The 22997-nt window shown below is 41.7% G+C and overlaps 1 protein-coding gene across 1 annotated transcript in view; it reads left to right on the forward strand.

Annotated features, from left to right (window-relative positions):
• Nucleotides 1–22997, forward strand: part of NMT2 (N-myristoyltransferase 2) — a 138280-nt gene that overhangs the window by 109584 nt on the left and 5699 nt on the right. Inside the window, exons 8-10 of the mRNA XM_082258733.1 lie at nucleotides 1945–2053; nucleotides 7436–7606; nucleotides 20554–20721. Coding sequence (XP_082114859.1) covers nucleotides 1945–2053; nucleotides 7436–7606; nucleotides 20554–20721 — 448 coding nt within the window. The remainder of the gene's footprint in view (nucleotides 1–1944; nucleotides 2054–7435; nucleotides 7607–20553; nucleotides 20722–22997) is intronic.

Consider the following 22997-nt stretch of genomic DNA (forward strand, 5'->3'; position numbering starts at 1 on the left):
TTCAGGCATTATTCAGATATCATTCTTTTCTGCAAGGGATTCCCTGCAAAGTAAAAACAATCAAAGCGGCTATTCAGCCGCTTGATTGTTTTTACAGGCGGTGGGAGGGGACGTCCCACCGCCCTCTGGTGCTTAGAATAGCTTGCCCGTGCAATCAGCGAGCCAGAGAATGAGTCGGCCAGCAATGGAAGTTTACCATAGAGCTGACTGAGGACGAGATGGTCCCCGGCCATCTCTATGACGTTCAGGGGCTGGGCGCAACGTTATGATGTCACTTCCGACACCTGCAGATGTAAACACTGCCGTGTTTTTAGCTGGAAAGGCTGAGATCGCTTTTTTTTTATCTCAGGCTTTCCAGCCTACAGGAGAGATGTATTTATAGACCCCACATCTCTCTGTAAAGAGAAACTGTCATGCCCTATTCCTTCTACAAGGGATGTTACATTCCTTTTTAATAGGAACTAAAGTGATTTAAAAAAAAAAAAAAAAAGGGAAAGTGTAAAAATAAGGACATCAATTTCATTTGGTTACAGCGTCACACGACCGCGCAATTGTTAAAGTAACGCAGTACCGAATCGCAAAAAAATAGCCTGGTCATTAAGGGTGAAAATCTTCCGGTCCGGAACTTAGTGCATGCACATGTCTTGTGTTTTATCCCTTTAAAGACCCTGAAGGCACAGAAAATACCCATTGATCTGCCAGAATTGTACAAATTGTGGATTGTGTGGTGTCAGCCCTGCCAAGTTTTATTTTGCTAAATTACTCAAATAATACCATGTACCATATCCTTCTCTTCAAAGCCTAGGCAATAATTGACTTGTAGGCCTAAAATAAGGGCTAAACAACCTCTATAAGATAACATAGGAAGTGTGCACAAGAGACCGAGACCGCTCTGAATTTCTGAGAATGTCAACTTTTTTTTTTTTTTTTACACTTTTCAGAGAGATATAATAAATTGCTTTCAATGGTATATTTACCAGACGAATTGGTAGCAAATTAGTCATTTCTTGTTAGGTTTACATATATATTTTAAATGTCCACACCACATGATCATATTAAAAATAAAGATGTGTGTGCCATAAATCTTTCTCCTTCTTCTCATATTATACATACTGATAAATGACTGGACTACTTTAAAGTGGTCTTATGAGAAATGTAATCTCAGCTAAAGAAGTCTTGAAGGCTGATTTTAGACAGTAAATACTGAGCCTTCCATCTGCCTGAGGTTGTGTGCCCAATGCTTCAGCATTTAATGAAGTGACTGACACTGGAGATATCCTGTAGTAGTATCCTCAGGAAAAGTATGCATGTTGGGGTGGAAAAGTCAGGATGGGAATGAGAAGTGAGGTATTTAGAACATGGGATGGCTTTACTCCGATTTGGACAACCTATGGATCTTCAGGTATTGAGAAGCTTACAGGTACTAGCATGCTGTTAGCCTAGGCTCACAGCCTTGAAGTGATTGTAAACAATAACCTTGTGAAATAACCCATTCGGTTTAAAATGGAAATGAAAGGTAAAAAATTATAAAAAAAAAGGAAAAAACTTATTTATAAGTAATCACATTCCCTCTGTTTTCAGCTGCATAAGAGCTGGGGGAAGGAGAAGCAGCAGTACACTGAGCTTGCCAGTGAATGGGGGGCGTGTCAGGACAAATCTGATCATTGGAGGAGAGTACACAGAGTTCCCAGCATAGCTAGAGAACTGACCACAATGTGCTCTCCTGCTTAGTGTGGTCAGTTCTTAATAGAAAAGCAGAGGGACTGGCAGGAACACTAGCAGGGATTTCACACAAAGGAAGCAATACAAAGAGAAGAGGATACTTTATAATACAAGTACATGGTACAGCAGGCCCATATCAGGAATATGAAGTGTTGGGGTAACAAAGCCTTTAAGACTGAGACACTGAGCACCAGTAACAAATGTTCTTATTTCTTTTATCAGGTACTGGCACCGCTCCCTAAACCCTAGAAAACTGGTAGAGGTGAAGTTTTCTCACCTTAGCAGGAATATGACGTTACAGAGGACTATGAAGCTGTACAGACTTCCTGATGTAAGATTAATTGTTGTCTGACTGCAATCTTTCTTGTCATTACATGGCCTAGTGCTGCATATTGGATCATTTCTGTATTTCTGCTAACACTTTTCCTACATGTCTTTCTAATGTTACCTCGTGTCTTTAGGTGTACCTTTTTATTTCAAAGTTCTGTGGGATAACCATTGTTGAGAAAAATACAGACAAGATCAGTTTAAAGCAGACGTAAACCGTCACAGAAAATGGCACATTTAGGACCCCAAGGAGCTTTTTTGCCATAATGTGCAAGCATGTACAGCGTATTTTTTCAGATTATGGCACATTTACCCAGCAAAGCGCTCCCCTCCGGCTCTTCCTATTTCACCTAGTCGTCTTCTGGGGTATACAGTGGGATTTAAATGCAGCCAGTGTTCTATCACTTTAAGGAAGCTGCATATAACCTGTGCTAATGACTATAGATCCTGTGTTCCATAGTCTTTCCAAGAACGACATTTTACTGGTCACAAATCCTACTTCAACCACTTGAGCCCTGGAAGTTTTACCCCCCCTCCCCTTCATGACCAGGCTATTTTTTGCGATATGGCACTGCTTTACTTAAACTGACAATTGCGCAGTCCTGCACTACTGTACCCAAATGAAATGTATGTCCTGTTTTTCCCACAAATAGAGCTTTCTTTTGGTGGTATTTGATCACCTCTGTGGTTTTTAATTTGCTCTATAAACAAGAAAAGACCAACAATTTTCTGCTATTAAACACATCCAATAAAAAAATGTAAGAATCTAATTTCTTCATCAATTGAGGCCAATCTGTAATTCTGCTTCAGATTTTTGGTTAAAAAAATCCCAATAGGAGTACATTGATTGGCTTGCGCAAAAGTTCATAGCGTCTGCAAACTATGGGATATTTTTGTGGAATTTTTTTTATTTTTACTAGTAATAACAGCGATTTATAGCGGGGCTGCAACATTGTGGCGGACAAATTGGACACTAAGTGACAAGTTTGACACTTTGGGGAACCAGTGACATTAATACTGTACAGTGCTCCTTACTAAAAATGTGCACAGTCACTGTACTAATGACACTGGCTGGGAAGGGGTTAACAAGGGCAATCAAAGGGTTAAGTGTTCCTAGGGAGGGCTTACTAACTGTGTGGGAGGTGCTTGTACTATGAGAAGGCAGAGATCCATGTTCCTGCTTAGCAGAAACACAGGATCATAGTCTTCACTTCTCACAGAACTGTGATCTGCCTTGTTTACATCTGCAGATCGTTGTCCTAATTCTCTCGGGAAGGATTGGTGGGTCCCGGCGGACATAGAGTTCGCTGGACACGCTGATTGGCTCACTGTGTGCAATCACAGTGGGAGCGGCGCGCCCCAGACTCGGAAGTGCAAAATCACGTACAGGTACGTAATTCTGCACAGGAGAGCTGCCTTGTCACCGTATGTATACAGTATATGGTTGGCAAGCGGTTAAAGGGTGATGCAAATGAGCTTTTATCTACTAGCTGGTCTATGATAAGTGTAAAGCCCCGTACACACGTTGCGATTGTCGGCCGCAAATATTCTGCCGCCGACCGATCGGCCGATTGTAGGCTTGTTAGTATGATGCTTCCGACAGCGCATTTTCAGCCGAACAGAATCTGTCCTGCAGGCATTAAAATTTTTGTAGGCCGACACCAGAACGGCCGATTGTTCGCCAGTCAGTACAGATTTCGGCCGACAGACAGCAGATTTGCAAGACTGGGCATGCTCAGAAAAGAAAAAACACACGGAAAGTTAACCATCACATGACATCACTTCTGCAGTCGGCTGTTGTTGGCCGACAAAATTCGTGTGCAGTCTTTTGCATTTTTCAAGACACCACAGCCCTGGACAAAAGACGGCCGATCGTTCGGCCGACGATCGCTACGTGTGTACGGGGCTTTAGTTTCAAAAAAATTTGCAGTTTCTGAAGTAAATCAAGTGCTGAACAAAATATAATTTAGGATTGCCACCCACATTCTCCATTGATCGCAATTATGTGAGCAAAACGATAGATAACATTGAAGCACACTGCCGTCAGTCCAGTGCTAAGGCTTGTTTTCTGGCATGGCCTTAAAAAATGGAAAACTTTTGACTCCTCTGTAAATTTCATATCTTGGAGTACAGTACACGGAACAGGTTAAGTATTCCTAGACCTTCAGGTGATTGGACACTGACACAGCTATTAAGGATATGCCTCCCCTATAACCCCACCCTAATCTGGGACTGAGAAGGGACAGTGGCCTATGTCTTGTACTCCCAAGATATGGTATTTGATAGCCAGTTCAAAATTCCTCTTATCTTAATTGTACAGAACACAGGCAAAAGTATTTATAGGCCCTGGGACATTCCCACACAATGAATGAGAAGAATGGGCAATGACTAGACAAAAAGAACTGTGCCAACTGCCAACAGACCCAACAACAATGATCATAAACCTTAACAGACTCAACTTTAGCGTGCCACTGAAGAAAACCTTGCTGTCCAAAGCTCCATCCAGAGAAGATTGGACAGCCTCCCAAGTTTTTACTGTGATTCCTTTTTGCCTGGTTTGCTCCATAGCTATGGGTGAGGGTGATCCCCTGTGGGGTTCTCACAGTAGGATGTTGAATATAGGGTAAACGTGCCCAGAAGGAGTACACAGCAACCTTGGTGTAGACCATTATTTAGAGAAGTCCTCATGATGAAAGGGTGGAAGGAAGCAGCTGAGGAACTTGATAAGGGCTTTAGGTGGAAGTAGCAGTAAAGTGTGCAACCTGTGGTGTGATGTAACACCTGGTCATCCACCTGAGGCTACGCTCTGGTTTTAGAGCCAAGTTTAAAAAGTTTACACTGTGAAGTAAATATGTTCCAAACATCGCCATGGTCACAGGGTGAACCTATCTTACCTGTTTGTAATGCTGCTCTCTATATAGGGTCCAGACTTTGCCCACCACTGTGGGCAGATCCCTTAAGGGGTCTTTAGTGTTTAGGTTCCATAGGGATGGACCTGTTTAGCAACCTGTGGTTGACAAAACGCGTTGCACAAAGTGCCGAGGTTCGTGCCCGTGCAGGATCCAGTACCCAAAGCAACATTACAGGCCGTCTTCATGGCACTGGGCCTGGGTACAGCTCCCCAGCTTACCAAGGTTGCACCGATTCTAATGCACTGCTCTTTTTGTGTTATTAGAAAACAGTGAAGAGTTGCTTGGAGAATCCATTGATAAAATAATAAACTAGGTAAGCTAGGAGTGATTTCTCCATAAGGGTGAAGAGGTCCATCACTTTAGGCCACTAGCATTAAACTGAGGACTCACGGTCGGGTTAGAAGGAAGGTGCTATAAACCCAGGGTCTATGAATACTCAGCCTGTGTCCTGTGCTGTATGATTAAGATAATGGCATCTTCCTTCCTTTCCTCTAATTTTCATACTGATATCTTTGTGCCACCAGTCCTGTTTTCTTAGGAGTTTGGCCTACAAAATTAGAGGTGTTGGTACCGAAACTGAAAATTCAGAATGCACTTGGCCAAAACTAAAAACACTTGTTAAAAAAATAAATATATTTTTTTTATTTAGATATATTATATTCGACTTTAAAAATCATGAATTTAAATGAATATTACGGTCATCCATTATCGGCACCTTTATTGCAAGAAAAGCTCAAGAAAAATGCATTTGTTTAAATTATATGTATGTCTTCACACTGTAAAACTATATGTGTTAAAACCCGCGCTAAGGTAAAAAATATATATATAAATTATTATTTCCTGCAGCTGCTGCTCACTTAGATAAAAACCAAGGAAGAATAGTAAAATAGTAAAAAAAAAATAGTAAAGTGTACCAGTGCTTAAATCTGAGATATAAAAATGTCCAATTCATACAATAGTGTCAGATAAATAAATAGTTGTTGATAAAGTGCACAAATAAGTTACATTAAAGTGCATTCATAATGGATTCATAGTGCAAAAGTGCTGGGTACTGTGCAGTCCAAAATTAATAGTCCACTTGAAATTAAGCCAAAGTGTTGAAAAAGATGCTTGAAGTGTTTCACACACGTGCCAAGGTGCTTTCAAGGGAACCCCTTTTGGGGATGCACTCACCAGACTTAAAATATAATCAAGCCTTAAGATGCAATAATTCCAACACACCTCCAGCTTCCTCTATGCTCTCCTCTTGGTCAAATGCTCATACAAGAAGCAAAGCAGCCAAATATAGTGAAGCCCGTAAGGTATTCAATAGATTAAAATAAATTAGAACTACTCACAAGAGTACAACATGTATCCGCGTTTGTGTACAGCAAAAGACACACCGAATCGATCCACTTCCGGGTACGCTGGTTCCACGGTGGTTTCAGGAAGTGACGTAGTGTGATGATCGTCTGCCCGGAATTATGTCGACGCGTTTCGCCCGCCTACTATGGGCATTCTCTTGTATGAGCATTTGACCAAGAGGAGAGCATAGAGGAAGCTGGAGGTGTGTTGGAATTATTGCATCTTAAGGCTTGATTATATTTTAAGTCTGGTGAGTGCATCCCCAAAAGGGGTTGCCTTGAAAGCACCTTGGCACGTGTGTGAAACACTTCAAGCACCTTTTTCAACACTTTGGCTTAATTTGAAGTGGACTATTCATTTTGGACTGCACAGTACCCAGCACTTTTGCACGTTTTTGCACAATGAATCTATTATAAATGCACTTTAATGTAACTTATTTGTGCACTTTATCAACGACTATTTATTTATCTGACACTATTGTATGAATTGGATATTTTTATATCTCAGATTTAAGCACTGGTACACTTTACTATTTATTATTATTTGGATTATTTATACCTGATAGCGCTGTTTTTACTATTTTACTATGTCTTCACACTGGTCTATTGCGCTTGGGTTGTGGTGTTAAAAAATCCTGCTGAATTTTTGGTCAGTTAAAAAAACGCACCTTTTTAATGTATTTTTTTCAATTTGCCTGGAAATCTGTAGTTCTGAAATACTTTTTTTTTTTTATTTTTCTTTAACAAAAAGTAGAAGATTGTAAACCAGTGTATTCAATTGAGCTAGCTATTCTCTTGAATCCTTATCTCCTCACTAGCTTGAAAAAAAAAAAAAATGTATTTCTACAGCCACGCTGTGCAAGTCTAGTCTGGTCATAGTTCCTATGAGGTCAGCATGCTGGAGCGCCGACCCGGGTTATGCATCCTAGTGTCTTTGTAAACACAGAGTTTTGCTAATAGATTCTTCATAGCTGATATGAGCAGTCGGACAACAGTACCGCAAGCCATTAATTACCGCATGCTGCTCTAATTAAATCATCCTCCAGAGCTCGTTCTGGAATTCATGTGCTATATCCTGCTGATTGCATTGCTCCTTTCACCTCTTTATTTTCCCCCCTCCCTTCTTATTAGGGAACAAAGACCGCCGGGTTACGGCCGATGGAGAGGAAAGACGTCACCATGGTTCAGCACTTATTGAATCACTATTTAAGTCAGTTTAATCTGGCTCCTGTGATGGATGAAGAGGAGGTGTTGCACTGGTTTCTCCCTCAGGATAATATTATAGATACCTATGTTGTAGAGGTGAGTATTAAATTGTGACTTTTATTAAGATAAAAATATATTCGGAAGTAAACTGTCAAAGTTATGGAGTCATTAAAAAATAATGATCACATGTTAGTAAATTTAAAGCTGAACTCCAGGGAAACAGCTAAAATATAGGGATAAAATAATAGGAAGCTGTTTTACCTGCTGAATGATTTTTATTTCTGTCCATTCAGTCCTGAGATTTACACAGCCCTGCCAAACAGCCGGACTTTCTGGCAGGACAGGAGATGTGATTTCTCATGCTGCAGTTAAGCAACACTTACAGGTCTCGTCTATCCCCTGCCTGAGACTGGACAGTGAAAGGAGAATCAGCAGACAAATAAGCTCATCTCTCTGCCACTCTACTCTCTCCTTCTATCAGCATGCTGCTCCTTATTTTTCCTCTGCTGTCCCCAGCTTGAGCTTTAAGTTGAGCAAGCAAGAGCTTGATACAGAATCAATTCAGGTACTTACAACTTACACTGCTTACAAAATACATTTAGGTGTGTATTAATACAGGACTGCGTTTGTGTCTTTTATATCTTCCCTGGATAGTTCTGCTGAACTATAACATATAAAGTTAACAGTCTTGCTGGGATGCAATAATAAAGAGTATTAGAAGAGCTTTAATAATGTGAGCTGCTGGTACAGTGACAGCGTCTGTGCACCTACATTGCTGGGAGAAGGTGACAGTGCTGCTGGAATTTCGACAGAAATCTTGCAGCGATGTCGGCCCTCTCCTAGAATTAATCTAGAATACTTAAAGTATAACTAAAGGCAAAAAAAAATTGGATAGCGTGAAAAGGGATTAGGACACCTATCACGTTTTATTGCTGCTTGTACCCCCGTTAGGGAGATTCAACCTCTCTATCAGGTCCTATTCACTGTTGTCATTGAATATGAAAGTAAAAGAAAATCCCAAATTTTGGGTTGTCTCTAGAAAAGTAATAGAGGAGAAATCTTCCATTGAGGATACTAATTCTGGTGGTCTGGGGGCCCCAAGAAATTCCCTTAACCACTTCAGCTCTGGAAGATTTATCCCCCTTTATGACCAGGCTGATTTTTGTGGTATGGCACTGCCTTACTTTAACTGACAATGCTCGGTCGTGCGACGCTGTACCCAAATAATATGTTTACCCTTTTTTCCCACAAATAGAGCTTTCCTTTGGTGGTATTTGATCACCTCTGCGTTTTTATTTTTTGCGCTATAAACAATAAACCATAGACCATTTAAACAAAAAATTATAATTTCTCTTTCATTCGTTGACAGAGACAGCTCCTTATCTTCTTGACCATTGGGCTATACTGCCCCCTACAGGTGTAGGACACTAGGTGGGAAAGAGCTTGACTACGCATATGGGGCAGTCCCAGGGGCTATACTCTCACTCTCAGCTATAGGCACTCAGTTTTTTTTTCTGCCTAATCAGGAGTAAGGACCTAGTTCCTTGCTGGGATCTCTGGTCCTGGCAATTTTTTTCCCTTTAAATGGAAAATTTTCCTATCCTTGTTATCTATTTTTACTTTGTTCCTGTGAGAATCTACTATCAACTGCTGGACTGGACGAAGGATTGGATAATCTAGATCCAGAGGGTCCCCCCAGTCTGGCCAGCGAGAGCGCGCAGGCCTCAGCGAGCGCTAGGTCAGCCGTAGTCCAGCTTTTTTCTGCCTAGTGTCCTACTCCTGTAGATGGTCAAAAAGATAAGGAGCTGTGTTTGTCAATGCACATCAGAGAAATGGATTTTACGGTAAGTCCAAAATCCCATTATTATTTTTACTTTCCGCTCTAAAACATATCCAATAAAAAATAAAAAAAATCGAATTGATCAATTTAGGCCAATATGTATTCTGCTATATATTTTTGGTAAACAAAAATCTCAATAAGCGTATATTGATTTGCGCAAAGGTTATAGCGTCTACAAACTTTTTAACTAATAATGGTGGCGATTAGTGACTTAACAGCGGGATTGAGATTTTGCGGCGGACAAATCGGACACCTGACTGACACTTTTTTGGGAACTAGTGACGCTAATACAGTGATCAATGCTTAAACTATGCACTGTCACTGTACTAATGACAATGACTGGGAAAGGATTGCAATCAGGGGCAATCAAAGGGTTAACAGTGTGCCTAGCTGGTGTTTCAGTGTAGTGGGGGAGGTGCTTTTACTAATGGAAGGCATAGATCGGTGTTCCTGCTAAATAGGAACACAGGAGCCTTGCCTACTGTACTGACGGAACAGCAATCAGCCTGGTTTACATAGCCAGACTGGCATTCTGTCAGTGTACTAAACGATCAGTAGGTGACAGTGGACATCGGCGCGACCCGCTGTGTAGAATCACAGCGAGAGCGAGCTGCTGGCGGCATGCATTCACACCCGATTTCCGGAAGTGCAGGATCACGTGTGTGTGTGTGTGTGTGTATGTGTGTATGTATGTATGTATGATATATATATATATATATATATATATATATATATATATATATATATATATATATATATATATATATAAACATACATGATCCTTCGCAGCTCGGCTGCTCTGTAGCAGTAAATGTGCTATAGGGCGGTCCACAAGTGAGTAATTTGCTGGGATTTCCTCTCACTTCCCGTTTTGGCTATGTGACAGGTAGTGATGGTAAATCTCCCCAATGGGACAGAGATGGCAAAAATAAACCTTACAGGGTTTATAACCCTCCTGTACTCTATCCAAAGTGGAAAAAAAAGTTTTGCCTCTAGTTGTATATTTGGCAAAGTCTTCAGGTCGGTGGAAAAGGTGTATGACATTGTATAGTCTAACATCAGTATTAATTTACATTATTTTTAGTTTTTGCTTTCCTGGGGGCAGTGCAGCCACTGTTTTGATCTCTGCTGGTATGCTGCACTGTCATGTCTCAGCCTATGAGAGCCCCATCATATCGGGACTGGATGACGTCCAATGTCACCCAGCCTCTTCCTGGGTGTCAAGTACCCTCTCCCTGTAGTCTTCCATCATACGAGTTTCTGCATGCTAATGTATCCTGCCTTGTGAGGGCTCCCCTACTCAATAAGAATTAAAAAGAGCGGCACAGTGGTGTAGTGGTTAGCACTTTCACCTAGCAGCAAGAGGGTTCGAATCCCAGCCACGACACTACCTGCCTGGAGTTTGCATGTTCTCCCTGTGCCTGCGTGGGTTTCCTCCGGGTACTCCGGTTTCCTCCCACACTCCAAAGACATGCTGTTAGGTTAATGGGATCCTGTATAAAAAATAAAAAAAAAATTGGCCCTACTGTGTATGTGAGTTAGGGACCTTAGATTGTAAACTCCTTGAGGGCAGGGACTGATGTGAATGTACAATGTATATGTAAAGCGCTGCGTAAATTGACAGCGCTATATAAGTACCTGAAATAAATAAATAAAATAAAAAATAGAGAGAGAAATAATATTCTGTGCTTTCACTCTTCATATGACAGTGCTGTAAATGTGATGATATAGCGATGCCCATGATAAAGTGTAAGTTCCTTTATTATTGCCTGTTCAGCCATGCATAGGTCCTGACGACTCCTCCCCCAGCAGCTGTCATTGTGCGAGTTTGATTATATTTACATCAGCGATTAAGGCTGGTATGAATTGTAGTGGCAGTTCCTGCTGCGGCTCTGAGCAGCTAAGTGGGACCTCCAGCCTCGTTCACTATAATGAGAAGTCGTAACACACAGCACAGCTGGAGATTACACTTTGTGTGTTTCCAGCAGCGATCGCTGCAGGTAATCTCTGGCTGTGCAGAGAGCTGTGCTGCAGCTGCCGGTGACCTCTCACTATTAGGGATCGACCGATATTGTTTCTTCAGAGCCGATGCTGACTTTCCGGCCACCCTTCAGACCGACAACCAGATTTTAGGGGCCGATATTTTGCACATTTAAAGTTTTTATTTTTACACTGTCCTTTTTTTTAAAAAAAACCCTCCTCTGCACTTAACCACTTGCCGACCGCCGCAAGTACATATACTGCAGCGGTCAGCCCCTCACAGGCAAAGTGACGTATATATACGTCACTAGCCTGTGAGGATCTGGGGAGCGAGCGCGCGCCGCTGGAGGCGCGCTCCTGCGCGGTCACGGACCGACCCCCCCCCTCCCCCGCGCATGTGACCGGACCCGATGTCCGCCGGTCACTCGGCGATCGTCAGTGGAGAGGGAGAAAGGCAGGCGGCTAGTGTAAACAAGCCGCCTGTCATTCTCCCCTGTGTAGAAACAATGATCCTACGGTTCTACTATGTAGGACCGTTGATCACTGTTCCTACAGCTCAAGCCACAGCCAATCACAGTTAGAATCACGCCCCTAGGGACACACACCACCCCTCCCTCTCAAATAAAGTCAACCCCTTCACTGCCAGTGTCATTTTACAGTAACAGTGCATATGTATAGCACTGATTACTGTAGAAATGTCACTGGTAACCCCAAAAGTGTAAAAAATGTCAGTCAAGGGTCCGATCTGTCCGCCGCAATGTCGCAGTACCGCAAAAAAAATCGCAGATCGCCGCCATTACGTGTTTAAAAAAAAATGACAAAAATCTTTCCCTTTGTTAGTAAACGCGATAACTTTTGCGCAAACCAATCAAAATACGCTTTTTTTTTTTTTTTTTTTTACCAAACATAGGTAGCATAAAACAAATTGGCCGAAAATGTTAAAAAATTTTGATTTTTACATTTTTTGGGGGGGGGGGGGGAATTTCATAAAAAAAAATGTGAAAAATATTGTTATTTTTGCAAAATTGACGCTCTTTCTTTGTTTATAGCGCATGATCAAAAAATCGCACAGGTGATCAAATACCACCAAAAGAAAGCGGTTTGTGGGAAAAAAAGGATGTCAAATTCGTTTAGGTACAGCGTCGCACGACCGCGCAATTGTCCGTTAAATTCACGCAGTGCCGAATCGCAAAATACCCCCTGGTCAGGAAGGGGGTAAAATCTTCCGGGGCTTAAGTGGTTAAAAGCATTCAAAACGCCAAGTTTGGCTGTTTTGAATGCTGTAATTTTTTTTCAAATCTGGCGTATTTAAGGCTCCAGTACCCAGAAGTGATGTCAGAGACACTATGCGGCATTGTTCGGGTCTTTGGCCAGCCGGCGGACGTGCCCGCTGGTCGCTTGGATCTGCCGAGCTGCGGGAGGGGCAGTGGCGTCCCCTCCTGCTCCTTGTAATGACAATCGAGCGGCTGCTCAGCCGTATATCGGTTGTCATTACAAGAAAGCCAACCCGTAGGCTCTCAATAACAGTACTGGGGTGATGCCTCTAGCTGCAGGCATCACTCCGGTACAACTCCTTGAAGAAATATCGGTCATATCAGCAAGTTTGTGACCGATACTGATACTTAAAAAAAAAAAAAAAAAGCCGATCCCTACTCACTATAGTGAACGGGGCCCCAGCAGAAATCTTAGATTTCTGCTTCTACCATTTGCACTGGCCCTAATAGCTGGTGTGAATGTAGCCTTAGATCTCATTCACACTGGCATTGTCAAACATGCATTTTTTTGCTTTTAGAGGACATTTCTAAATACATACAATTATATGTGCCATTCACACTGTTTTAGGTACGTTCAGTCTGGCGTTGTTTAGAGATAAATAAATTCTGTGAGTTTAGAATCTGATTAGAAACTCTAAATGTATGTAAACGCTGCTAAACCTGCTTTAAAGCTGGAACATCGAAACGCAGGAAGATGTGACCTTGGAGAAAAAAAATAGTTTGTTTCCCAGATCACTTCTGCCTTTAGAAAAGCTAAACAAAGGAGTGGCAGTGTGAGTGAGGCCTTAGAAAGCGATGCCATCACTGGGTCTGTGAATCGCTGCAATTTGAAGAGATTCAGAGAGGGTTGGCATTAAAAATGTATCTAGAACCAAAACCTTTTTTCTGAAATATGTTATACAAGATCAAAGATCAGGAGAATAGAAATCGAAGAAAAAAATCTGAGAATAAGAGGATTACCAGAGAAAGGATCGACAGAAAATCTAGAAGAAACGCTGGAGAAGTTATTCAACCCTCTGCTGGGAAAGGAGATCACAGATAAAATTGAATTTGAAAGAATACGTAGGTTGCGTAAACCAACTAATATACCAAAAGAGAAAACAAGAGACGTGATTGCAAGATTCCACAAATACGAGACAAGGGCCCAGATCTGGGAGAAAATGAGAGTTGGAAGTGAATTAAAATATGAAGGAGAGGACATTCAGATTTTCCCAGACCTGGCAAAAGAAACAATTAATAGAAAACGCATCCTTAGACCAATGGTAGATATACTAAAGAAGAATGATATGCAGTACTTCTGGAACTTCGCAGCAGGTTTAGGAGTAAGAAGAGATGGAAGAACAGTACTCCTTAGATACCCAGAAGAAACTAAAGATTTCTGTGAAGCAGTAAATATCCCACTCATAGAAATCCCAGGCTGGATAGACCAGGAGTTCCTAGACGAAGAAGTAGATGAAGGAGAGCCGAACCAGTGGCAACAGAAGAAAAAGCCGAAAACAAGAGGATGAAAAAGGACTGGGGGGACCGGGGTGACTGGGGGAGAGGGAGGAGGGCTGGCGGGAGTGGGGAGGAAGGGGAGGAGCAAGTAAGAATATAAAAAGGGTAGCCTTACGGAGATCAGCGGGCCGTCACCATCAGACCCAATGCTAGGGAAGATGGGAGGGAACGGTGACACTGGCAGAGCTCGACCTAGGCCACAAGTCGATTAGAAAGGGAGGAAGGAGAATCGACAACCCTGATGGAGGGACCGGGAATAGCTAAGCCCCCACAAGGGAAGGAGAGGGAGGGGAAGAAAAGAGGGGGTGGGGGAAATGAGGGGGGGGGGGAGGGTAGGGGCGGGAGGTGGAAAGGGAAAGAAAGAGGGAAAAAGAAGTTAATAGATTCAATTCTCTCCTATAAGAAAATACAAGAATTAAGAGTTCCCATAAGGCAAGAAAAACAATGGTTATAGTTAATATATTATCTTATAATGTCCGAGGTTTAAACTCCCCAGAAAAAAGGAAAACAATTCTAAAAGAAATTAGTTATTTGAAGGCAGATTTAACATTCTTACAGGAGACTCACTTATCCCATGCATCTAATATTAGATTGTACTCTAAGAGCCACCCTACCTGGTATTAGGCGGACTCACCCGGGAGGAAGTCCAAGGGTGTTGCCATTGGCATATCTAGAGGCCTCGGATTTGCTTTGGAGTCGAGAATGGTAGACCCAGAGGGAAGATATCTCTTTTTAAGAGGAAAAATAGGAGATGAGGAGTTAACCCTAGTAAACATATATAGTCCCAATGAGAGGCAAGTAGACTTCCTAGGTAAAGTACTGGGGAAATTAATGGAGTTTAAAAAGGGAGGAGTCATACTGGCAGGGGACCTCAATCTCTGCCTCGACCCTAAAGTAGATACCACATCAAAAACACTACGGATAAATAAAGTACAGGCAAAGAAAATAAAGGAAAAATTATTTACAAACCAATTGGCAGATATTTGGAGGATTCTCCATCCGAAAGATAGACTATACATGCTACTCAAGTGTACATGGAACATACTCAAGATTGGATTATATATTAATTGAACATAGGTGGATCGAAAGGGTAAACGAGGCAGAGATTGGGGTCAAGACTTGGTCGGACCATACCCCCATTACGGTAAAAATAAAAATGGCGAAAGAGCGGCCTAGGATGGATGCTTGGAAAATAAACGAAGAGATTCTTGGAGATAAAATGTGGGAAAAAGAAATAGTGAAAGAGTTGGAATTCTATTTTCAAATAAACGATACAAAAGATGCACCAAAAGACATAGTATGGGAAGCTCATAAAGCTTATATGAGGGGTATTATATTCATCTCAAAGGGGGCCCAAAGGAAAAAAGAAAAAATAAAAGATAAGATTAGGCTAATGACAGAAGTACATCAATTAGAGCAAAAACATAAAAATACACTAGATATATTAATAAAAAATTTACTTGAGGTAAAAAGAGAAGAATTGAAAGATCTGCTAGAACAGGAAATAAAGCAGGAAATGAAAAGATGTATAAAAGAAAAATACATTGAAAGTAATAAGGTGGGGAAAAATCTAGCAAAAATTCTGAAAAAGAAGAAAGGAAAAAATTTTGTAGATAAAATTAAAAATAAAAATGGGGAAATAATTCAAACAACGACAGGAATAGCCAAAGAATTCCAAAACTACTATGCAAACCTCTATGCAGTAAAGAAAGGTGAGATACAGGGGAATGAAATAGAAAGGAGGGAGAAAATCCAAAAATACCTTGCAGACGCAGGATTGACAAAGATAGATGAGGAAAAGTTAGCATTCTTAGACCAATCTCAGAACAAGAAATAGAGAGAGCCATTAAAGAAACGAGTCTAGGTAAAAGCCCAGGACCGGAAGGGTTCACCATAAGCTATTATAAAAAATTTAAGGATATCTTAATCCCAAGATTTAAAGAATATATAAACGGAATAGGGACTCAGTACGAGATGAGTAGAGAGGCCCTGTCAGCATCAATCACAGTTATACGGAAAGAGGGAAAAGACCCGTTATTATGTTCTAGTTTTAGACCCATTTCTCTACTTAATGTAGATACTAAATTATTCACAAAAATATTGGCCACTAGAATGAAGAATCTAATGGGGGAGTGGATTCATAATGATCAAGTAGGATTCATCCCGGTGAGACAGGGACGGGACAATGGGATAAAAACCATACTGTTGATTGACCAAATGGCAAAAAGTAGAGCTCCCAGTCTACTCCTGTCAATAGATGCGGAAAAAGCATTTGACAGGGTAGACTGGGAGTTCATGATAAATACCCTAGTGGAGTTGGGAATAAAACCTAGAATGTTAGCCTGGATTAAAACCTTGTATATTCAACCAACAGCAAAGGTAAAGGTTAATGGAGCTTTATCAGACTCATTCAAAATGCTCAACGGAACAAGACAAGGATGTCCCTTGTCTCCGATGTTATTTGTCCTATCCCTGGAACCCTTATTGGCAACCATTAGGAATAGTGTGGATATCAGGGGTATAAGGGTGGGACAAGTGGAGCATAAGGTGTCTGCCTTTGCAGATGATATCCTGCTTTATATAGGGAATCCAAGGATCACCCTGCCTAACATAATCAAAACAATGAAACAATTTGGAGAGCTATCCAACTTAAAAATTAATCAAAAAAAATCAGAAATATTAAATATCAATATTCCCAAACAAGAGGAGGAGAGGTTAAAAAAAGAATTTCAGTTTAACTGGAGAAAAGATGAGATTAAATATTTAGGGATTAAATTAACCCCAACTCCAGAAAAACTCTACAAAACAAATTTCCTACAACTTCTGAATGAAATAAGAACAGAATTAAATAGATTATCTCCAAGAATTTTTTCCTGGATAGGGAGAATAAATACGATAAAAATGATAATCCTGCCAAAAATTATATATAAATTCCAGATGATCCCAATTCCATTACCCCAAGTATTTTTTAAAACACTTAAAAGTTTAATATCCCGTTTTATTTGGAAACATAAAAAGCCAAGGGTAAAGTATACTACACTTTGTAAAGGAAAGGGACAAGGGGGATTAGCCCTACCCGATATTAAAAATTACTATTTCGCATCAATACTCACAAGGGTGATAGAATGGACAAAAAAAAAATAGTGATAGAAATTGGGTAGCAATAGAAAGCACGATGAGTGATACACACCTAGCAAAAATTATATGGATACCCTCGAGGTTTAGAAACTTGGACACTAACACTCATATAATCACACGACATGCTATTAAAGTTTGGGATAATATACATAAAAAAGAAAATTGGAAACACAATTCACCACTGATCCCTTTACAGGGCACAAAATTTTTTGCACCAGGGGAAAAATATAGTAGAGAAGGGGAAAATTATAACTTTGGCAGAGATAAAACAAAGGAAAGAAAACTGGAAGATAAATGAGTGGAGATATATTCAGTTAAAGCACTTTACATTGACATTACCTCAGCCCCTGAGAGATATGAATGACCTCCGCCCTTTCGAGCAACTATGTCTTAAGGACAAGATAAAAAATAATATTTCGAATGTGTATAAAATATTGTTAACAACAACAAAAGAGAGAGGACTATCATTAAAAGAAAAATGGGAAAGGGACTTCGGCCCGTGTAGTAATAACAAACAGTGGGATAAGAGTCTCCAATTAGTACATAGATCAGCGATAGATACCAACACTGAGGAGACGAACTATAAATTGCTTACAAGGTGGTATAACACTCCCGATAAGATAGGAAGAATCCAGGTAGAGAGCTCAAGACTTTGCTGGAGGGGATGTCAGATGGTAGGGACTATAGCCCATATTTGGTGGGAGTGCCCAAAAATTAAAATGTTTTGGAGAGAAGTTATAGAACTGATAAGTAAAATTACTAAAATAGATATCCCATTGGATCCTTGGAAATGTATGTTTCATGGAACTCATATGTCAGTGAAACAATATAAAAAAACATTACTCCCTCACCTACTAAACTCAGCTACGAGTTTAATTCCCTTAAACTGGCAAAAAGAAGAACCCCCCTCAAGTAAAGATTGGTTGAGTAAAGTAGAAAAAACTAGAAAGCTAGAACAATTGAAAACCTGGGAAGAGGAAGAACAGGGGAATGGAGAGGAAATTTGGGATGAATGGCAAGAATTTAAGGATACAAGGGAATACAGAGAAATAATAGGAGTAGAATGACAGGAAGAGATAGGGGGGGGGAGGGATAGGGGAGGGAGGAGGGAAAAAGGGGGTAAAAGGTAACTATGTGAAAAATGTATATGGAAAAATTCTCCAGTGATTGGAGTTTTGTAAAATATTTTTTTTTACCTGAAAAATTTAATAAAGAAATATAAAAAACAAAAACAAAAAAACAAAACCTTTTTTCTTTAGTGCTGGATACAGTAGGGAAGGGTTATATCCCCTGCCAAGCTGTTTTGTGCTGTCTACCATTGGGGAAATTTCTCTTTACTGTCCCAAAAAATCAACAGGAAGTTAGAGGAAAATGAAAGGAATTCTGGTCTTAGCTACCCAACAGGTGTCCCAGTTGGAAGAATTTTCTTACCACTTGTTCTGGGGACAAAGCTAAATTCCCTTAGTTTTTTTTATTTTTTTTGTGACAATGGTCACCAGTACAAATAGAGGGGTGAATCTCCCCAAAGGGGGCCCAGGTAGCAATAAAAATGAAACAGAGGGTCTAACCTTTCCCTACGCTATCCAAAACTAAAATATTTTGCCTGCTGAAGATACACTGTAACTTTAAAGTGATGTTAAAGTTTTTTTTTTTTAAAACAAATATGTCATACTTACCTGCTCTGTGCAATAGGTTTGCACAGCGCAGCCCCGATCCTCCTATCTTAGCTGTTCTTCGTGTTCATTCAGACACAGAGCTGCGGCTTGGCCTCGCCCCCCTACCTTATCATTGGATCACTTGCTCCAGGGGCTCCCATTGCGGTCTCAGCCAATGAGGAGGGAGTGTTCCCAGAGAGTTGACACACTTGTGCACATCACTGGATCGCAATGGGGCTCAGGTATTTGGGGGGGACTGCTGCATACAGAAGGTTTTTTTTCCATCATGCATACAATGCATGAATGGAAAAAACCTTGAGCCTTTAGAACCACTTTAAGTTTAAGGGTTAGTGTGCAGTGTATGCATACATGTTCCATAGAGTCCAGGAGCAGGACTTAGGGCTGGTTCACATTAGTGCGATCACAGAGATTGCATGCAATTTGGAACGCACTGCTCCTAAATTACATGCGATTTCTGTGCGGTGCAAATTTCAGCCATACAGTTTGTATGGCTGAATTCGCACCGCAATCGCACTAAACACGCACATGACCCTTTTTTTTTTTTATCCGTAGCAGGATCGGATTGCATGGTGGTTTACACTAATGCGATCCGATTCTGTGCGAACTTGCAGATCGCACTGCGATATGCGATCTTAACTGGGGGTGTCATTAACTTTTAATTGACACCCCCTGCGTATTGCATATGGCAGTGTGAATTGCCAGGGGTGCGGATGCGATGCGGGAACATGCTGCATATTCGCAGCGTTCCCGCATCACAGAAGTGTGAATTGGAACTTAAAGCAGTTCTAAATGCTTTTTATTTATTTATTTTTCTTAACTAAAATGACAAAACAGGTTATACTTACAAACCACCTCTTCTGGGGTCCCCCGCCGGCACTGTCTGCTCCTGCTCTTATGTGTCTGCCCCCATGGCAAGCAGCTTGCTATGGGGCAGACATGCAGGCTCTTTCCCGAGCCAGCCTGTGTGTCTATAGACACATACAGTCCCGCTCAGCTCTGGCCATGCTCTCTGCTGACAGAACTTGATTGACGGCAGCAGGAACCAATGGCTCCTGCTGCTGCATGAACATCCTGTGAGAAGAGAGAGTGGAGGAGACCTGCAGCCAGGCACAGCACTGAATCGATACAGGACTCGGGTAAATATTTTAGGAGGAGGGATGGGGCACAGCAGGTGGTAAAGCTTTTTTTTTTTTTTTTTTTTACCTTAAATGCAAAGTTCACCTTTCTAAACTATTACATGCGTATCTAGGGACCCTCTCCCCGCACCCGCTGTCACAATTTAAAAACAAGGCATTTGCACGGGGCTCTGCCCACATGGCCATGTCATTTGTCATTCGGTCACAGAGTTCTGTGAATTAATGAACTACAGCTACGATCTGCCATTATGGCAGGCGGGGCCAATGTGGACCTGAGAAAAGGGGAGGATCAGGGCTGCTATGTTCAAAACTATTGTACAGATCAGGGAAGTATAAAGTTTGTTATTTTTAAAAAATAAAAAAGAGCTTTACAATTACTGTAATACAGGAAATGCATTAAAGTAAAAAAAAAAACTTTGAGCTTTAGAACCAGTATAATGTGTTTTGCAATGTGGTAAATCCTGTATATGTGTCTGACACCTCTGCTTTGTCTTCTCTCCAGAGTTCAAATGGTGTATTAACAGACTTCCTGAGTTTTTACACATTGCCCTCCACAGTGATGCATCACCCGCTGCATAAAACGCTGAAAGCAGCCTATTCCTTCTACAATGTCCACACAGAGACTGCGCTGCTGGACCTCATGAACGATGCACTTATTATCGCCAAATTAGTAAGTAGTTATCGCCCCGTGGATGAGTGAGGGTGCTTAATATTCGCTGTGACAGCTAACACATTTTTGTCTAACACTTATTAGACCGTTCATCTAGAATACAAGCTGGTGGATGGAGGCATGTTCTGTCTGTGTGTATGATATGCTAACCCTGTTATACCATTTTTACAGTCTGGGTCAATGGCAAAAAATGGCACACATGGCAAAAAAAACACGGCCTGAATAGCGCATTCAGCAACGAAAAAGTAACCAAAACTCAATTACCGCAACCACAATCCTCACAAATCTTTCACAAACGGCAACAAAACCCCAACACCCGTGTACACAGGCCATGAAAGATCTGCATAGAACCCACACCTCATTCCTATTTAAAAACGTTTGGGGTGAAGAGCATTGATTTTAGAGTCAATTCTTCCAACATCAGTACCTGACGGAGGTGTTCAAGTGTCCACAAACCTTTGGCCATATAGTGGATCTAAGTGCTGGTTTCCACTAGTGCGACTTGACACATGTCAAGTCGCACAGCAAGTCAAAAGCCATTTGTTTCAATCGGGCCCGTTTTCACTGCCGCGACTTCTGTTGCGGCGACTTCAAAAGTAGTTTGTGCACTCCTTTTGAGCCGACTTCAGTGCGACTTCCCTAGCTAGAAGTAGCACGACTTCGTAGCCGCGGTAGTGGAAACGGAGACTAAAGTGATTGTAAATTTTTTTTGTTGTTGTTTTATAAAAGAAATAACAAATCTGTTATACTTACCTCTTCTGTGCAGTTGGTTTTGCACAGAGCAGCCCGGATCCTCCTCTTCTCGGGTCCCTCGTTCTTGCTCCTGGCCCCTCCCTCCTATTGAGTGTCCCCACAGGAAGCCGATTGCTATGGGGGCACCCGAGCCGAGCTGCAGCTCCATGTGTCTATGCAGACAGAGCTGCGGTTTGGCTCCACCCCCCCTCTCTCTCCTGAGATTGACTAACTGATTTTGACAGCCATGGGAGCCAATGGTGTCGCGACTGTGTCCTAGCCAATCAGGAGGGAGATTCCCTGACGGCCGTGTAAGTGTAATATTTTTTTGGCTGAATAATTTATTCAGCCAGAAAAATATTACACTTAGATGTAAAATTCTTGAAAATCAGCATGAGAACTAGGTGGAAGCACACTGGGGTTGTCAGCGCTTGTCGGCAGTACAGAAGATGAAAGTCCACAGGGCTGCCAGTGTGGATCAGCAATACATGTATCTCTTAGCCGGCTCAGGAAAAACCTGGACTTGACAGCTGTCAAAAAGATCCAATGTTCAGCGTTCTGCACTGGAAAAACCCGCCTCGTGGTAAGGAGAGGTTTTGGACAAAGGAGGAACTTGCCTCTGAAACGCGTTACTGCGCCCTCAGCAACGCCCCCCACTCCTTACTACAAGGCGGGTTATTCCAGTGCAGAACGCTGAACATTGGTGGGACCATTCACAAAGCACAGTGTGGCTCGCACATGCGCAGTGGGAAGCCGGCTGTGAAGCCACAAGGAGTCACAGCTGGCTTCCCTTATGGCACTTTTCCACTGCATGGAACCGAACAGTTCGGCTCGCTTTTGTGTTTTCCCACTGCTGGTACCGCATGGTACGGTTGTTGGAACGGTTTGGTACGGCGGCGCTTTTCCACTACATGGAACCAAACGGTACAGCTCGCTTAAACAGTACCACCTCAGTTGTGGTTCCAACAGGGCAATGCCGGTACCATATCCCACAATCCTTTGCATGCAGCCTTGACTGTTTGTCACTACTAGCCACTGATTGGTCAGAGAATCATTGTTATCCCACCCACTTACTTTAGTACTACTTTAGTGGAAAAGCAAACCGTACCGAACTGTTCCAACACCGTACCTGTACCATGCAGTGGAAAACCAAACCGGGCCGAGTAGAGCCGAGCCGGTACTTGCAGTGGAAAAGTGCCATTAGTAAACATGCCGAAGCTGGGGACCAGATGACTGGTGAAGAACCAGCCACAGTAATGACGGCGCAGGATCCCTGAACAGGCACTGAAGTGTGCTTTTATGAACAACCGAAGATCCTTTAAGTACTGAAAGCTATTTGAACTGACTTTTATGCACCTTTTTATAGTAAATTTGCTGACTAGCTGCTCTGCTGGATTTATAAACTGATACAAATGTGTTTAAAGGCTCCAAAGATTCTGAATTATTGTGAGATCCGAATAGAAAATACAGCTTTTTTTTTTTTTTTTTTTTTCTTTTAAGCTGAACTTCAGCCTTACCTTTTTAGTTTTGCACAGTTGTGTACA

The sequence above is a fragment of the Pelophylax lessonae genome (genome assembly GCF_965119305.1).
Source record: "Pelophylax lessonae genome assembly, chromosome: 5".
NCBI lineage: Eukaryota > Metazoa > Chordata > Amphibia > Anura > Ranidae > Pelophylax > Pelophylax lessonae.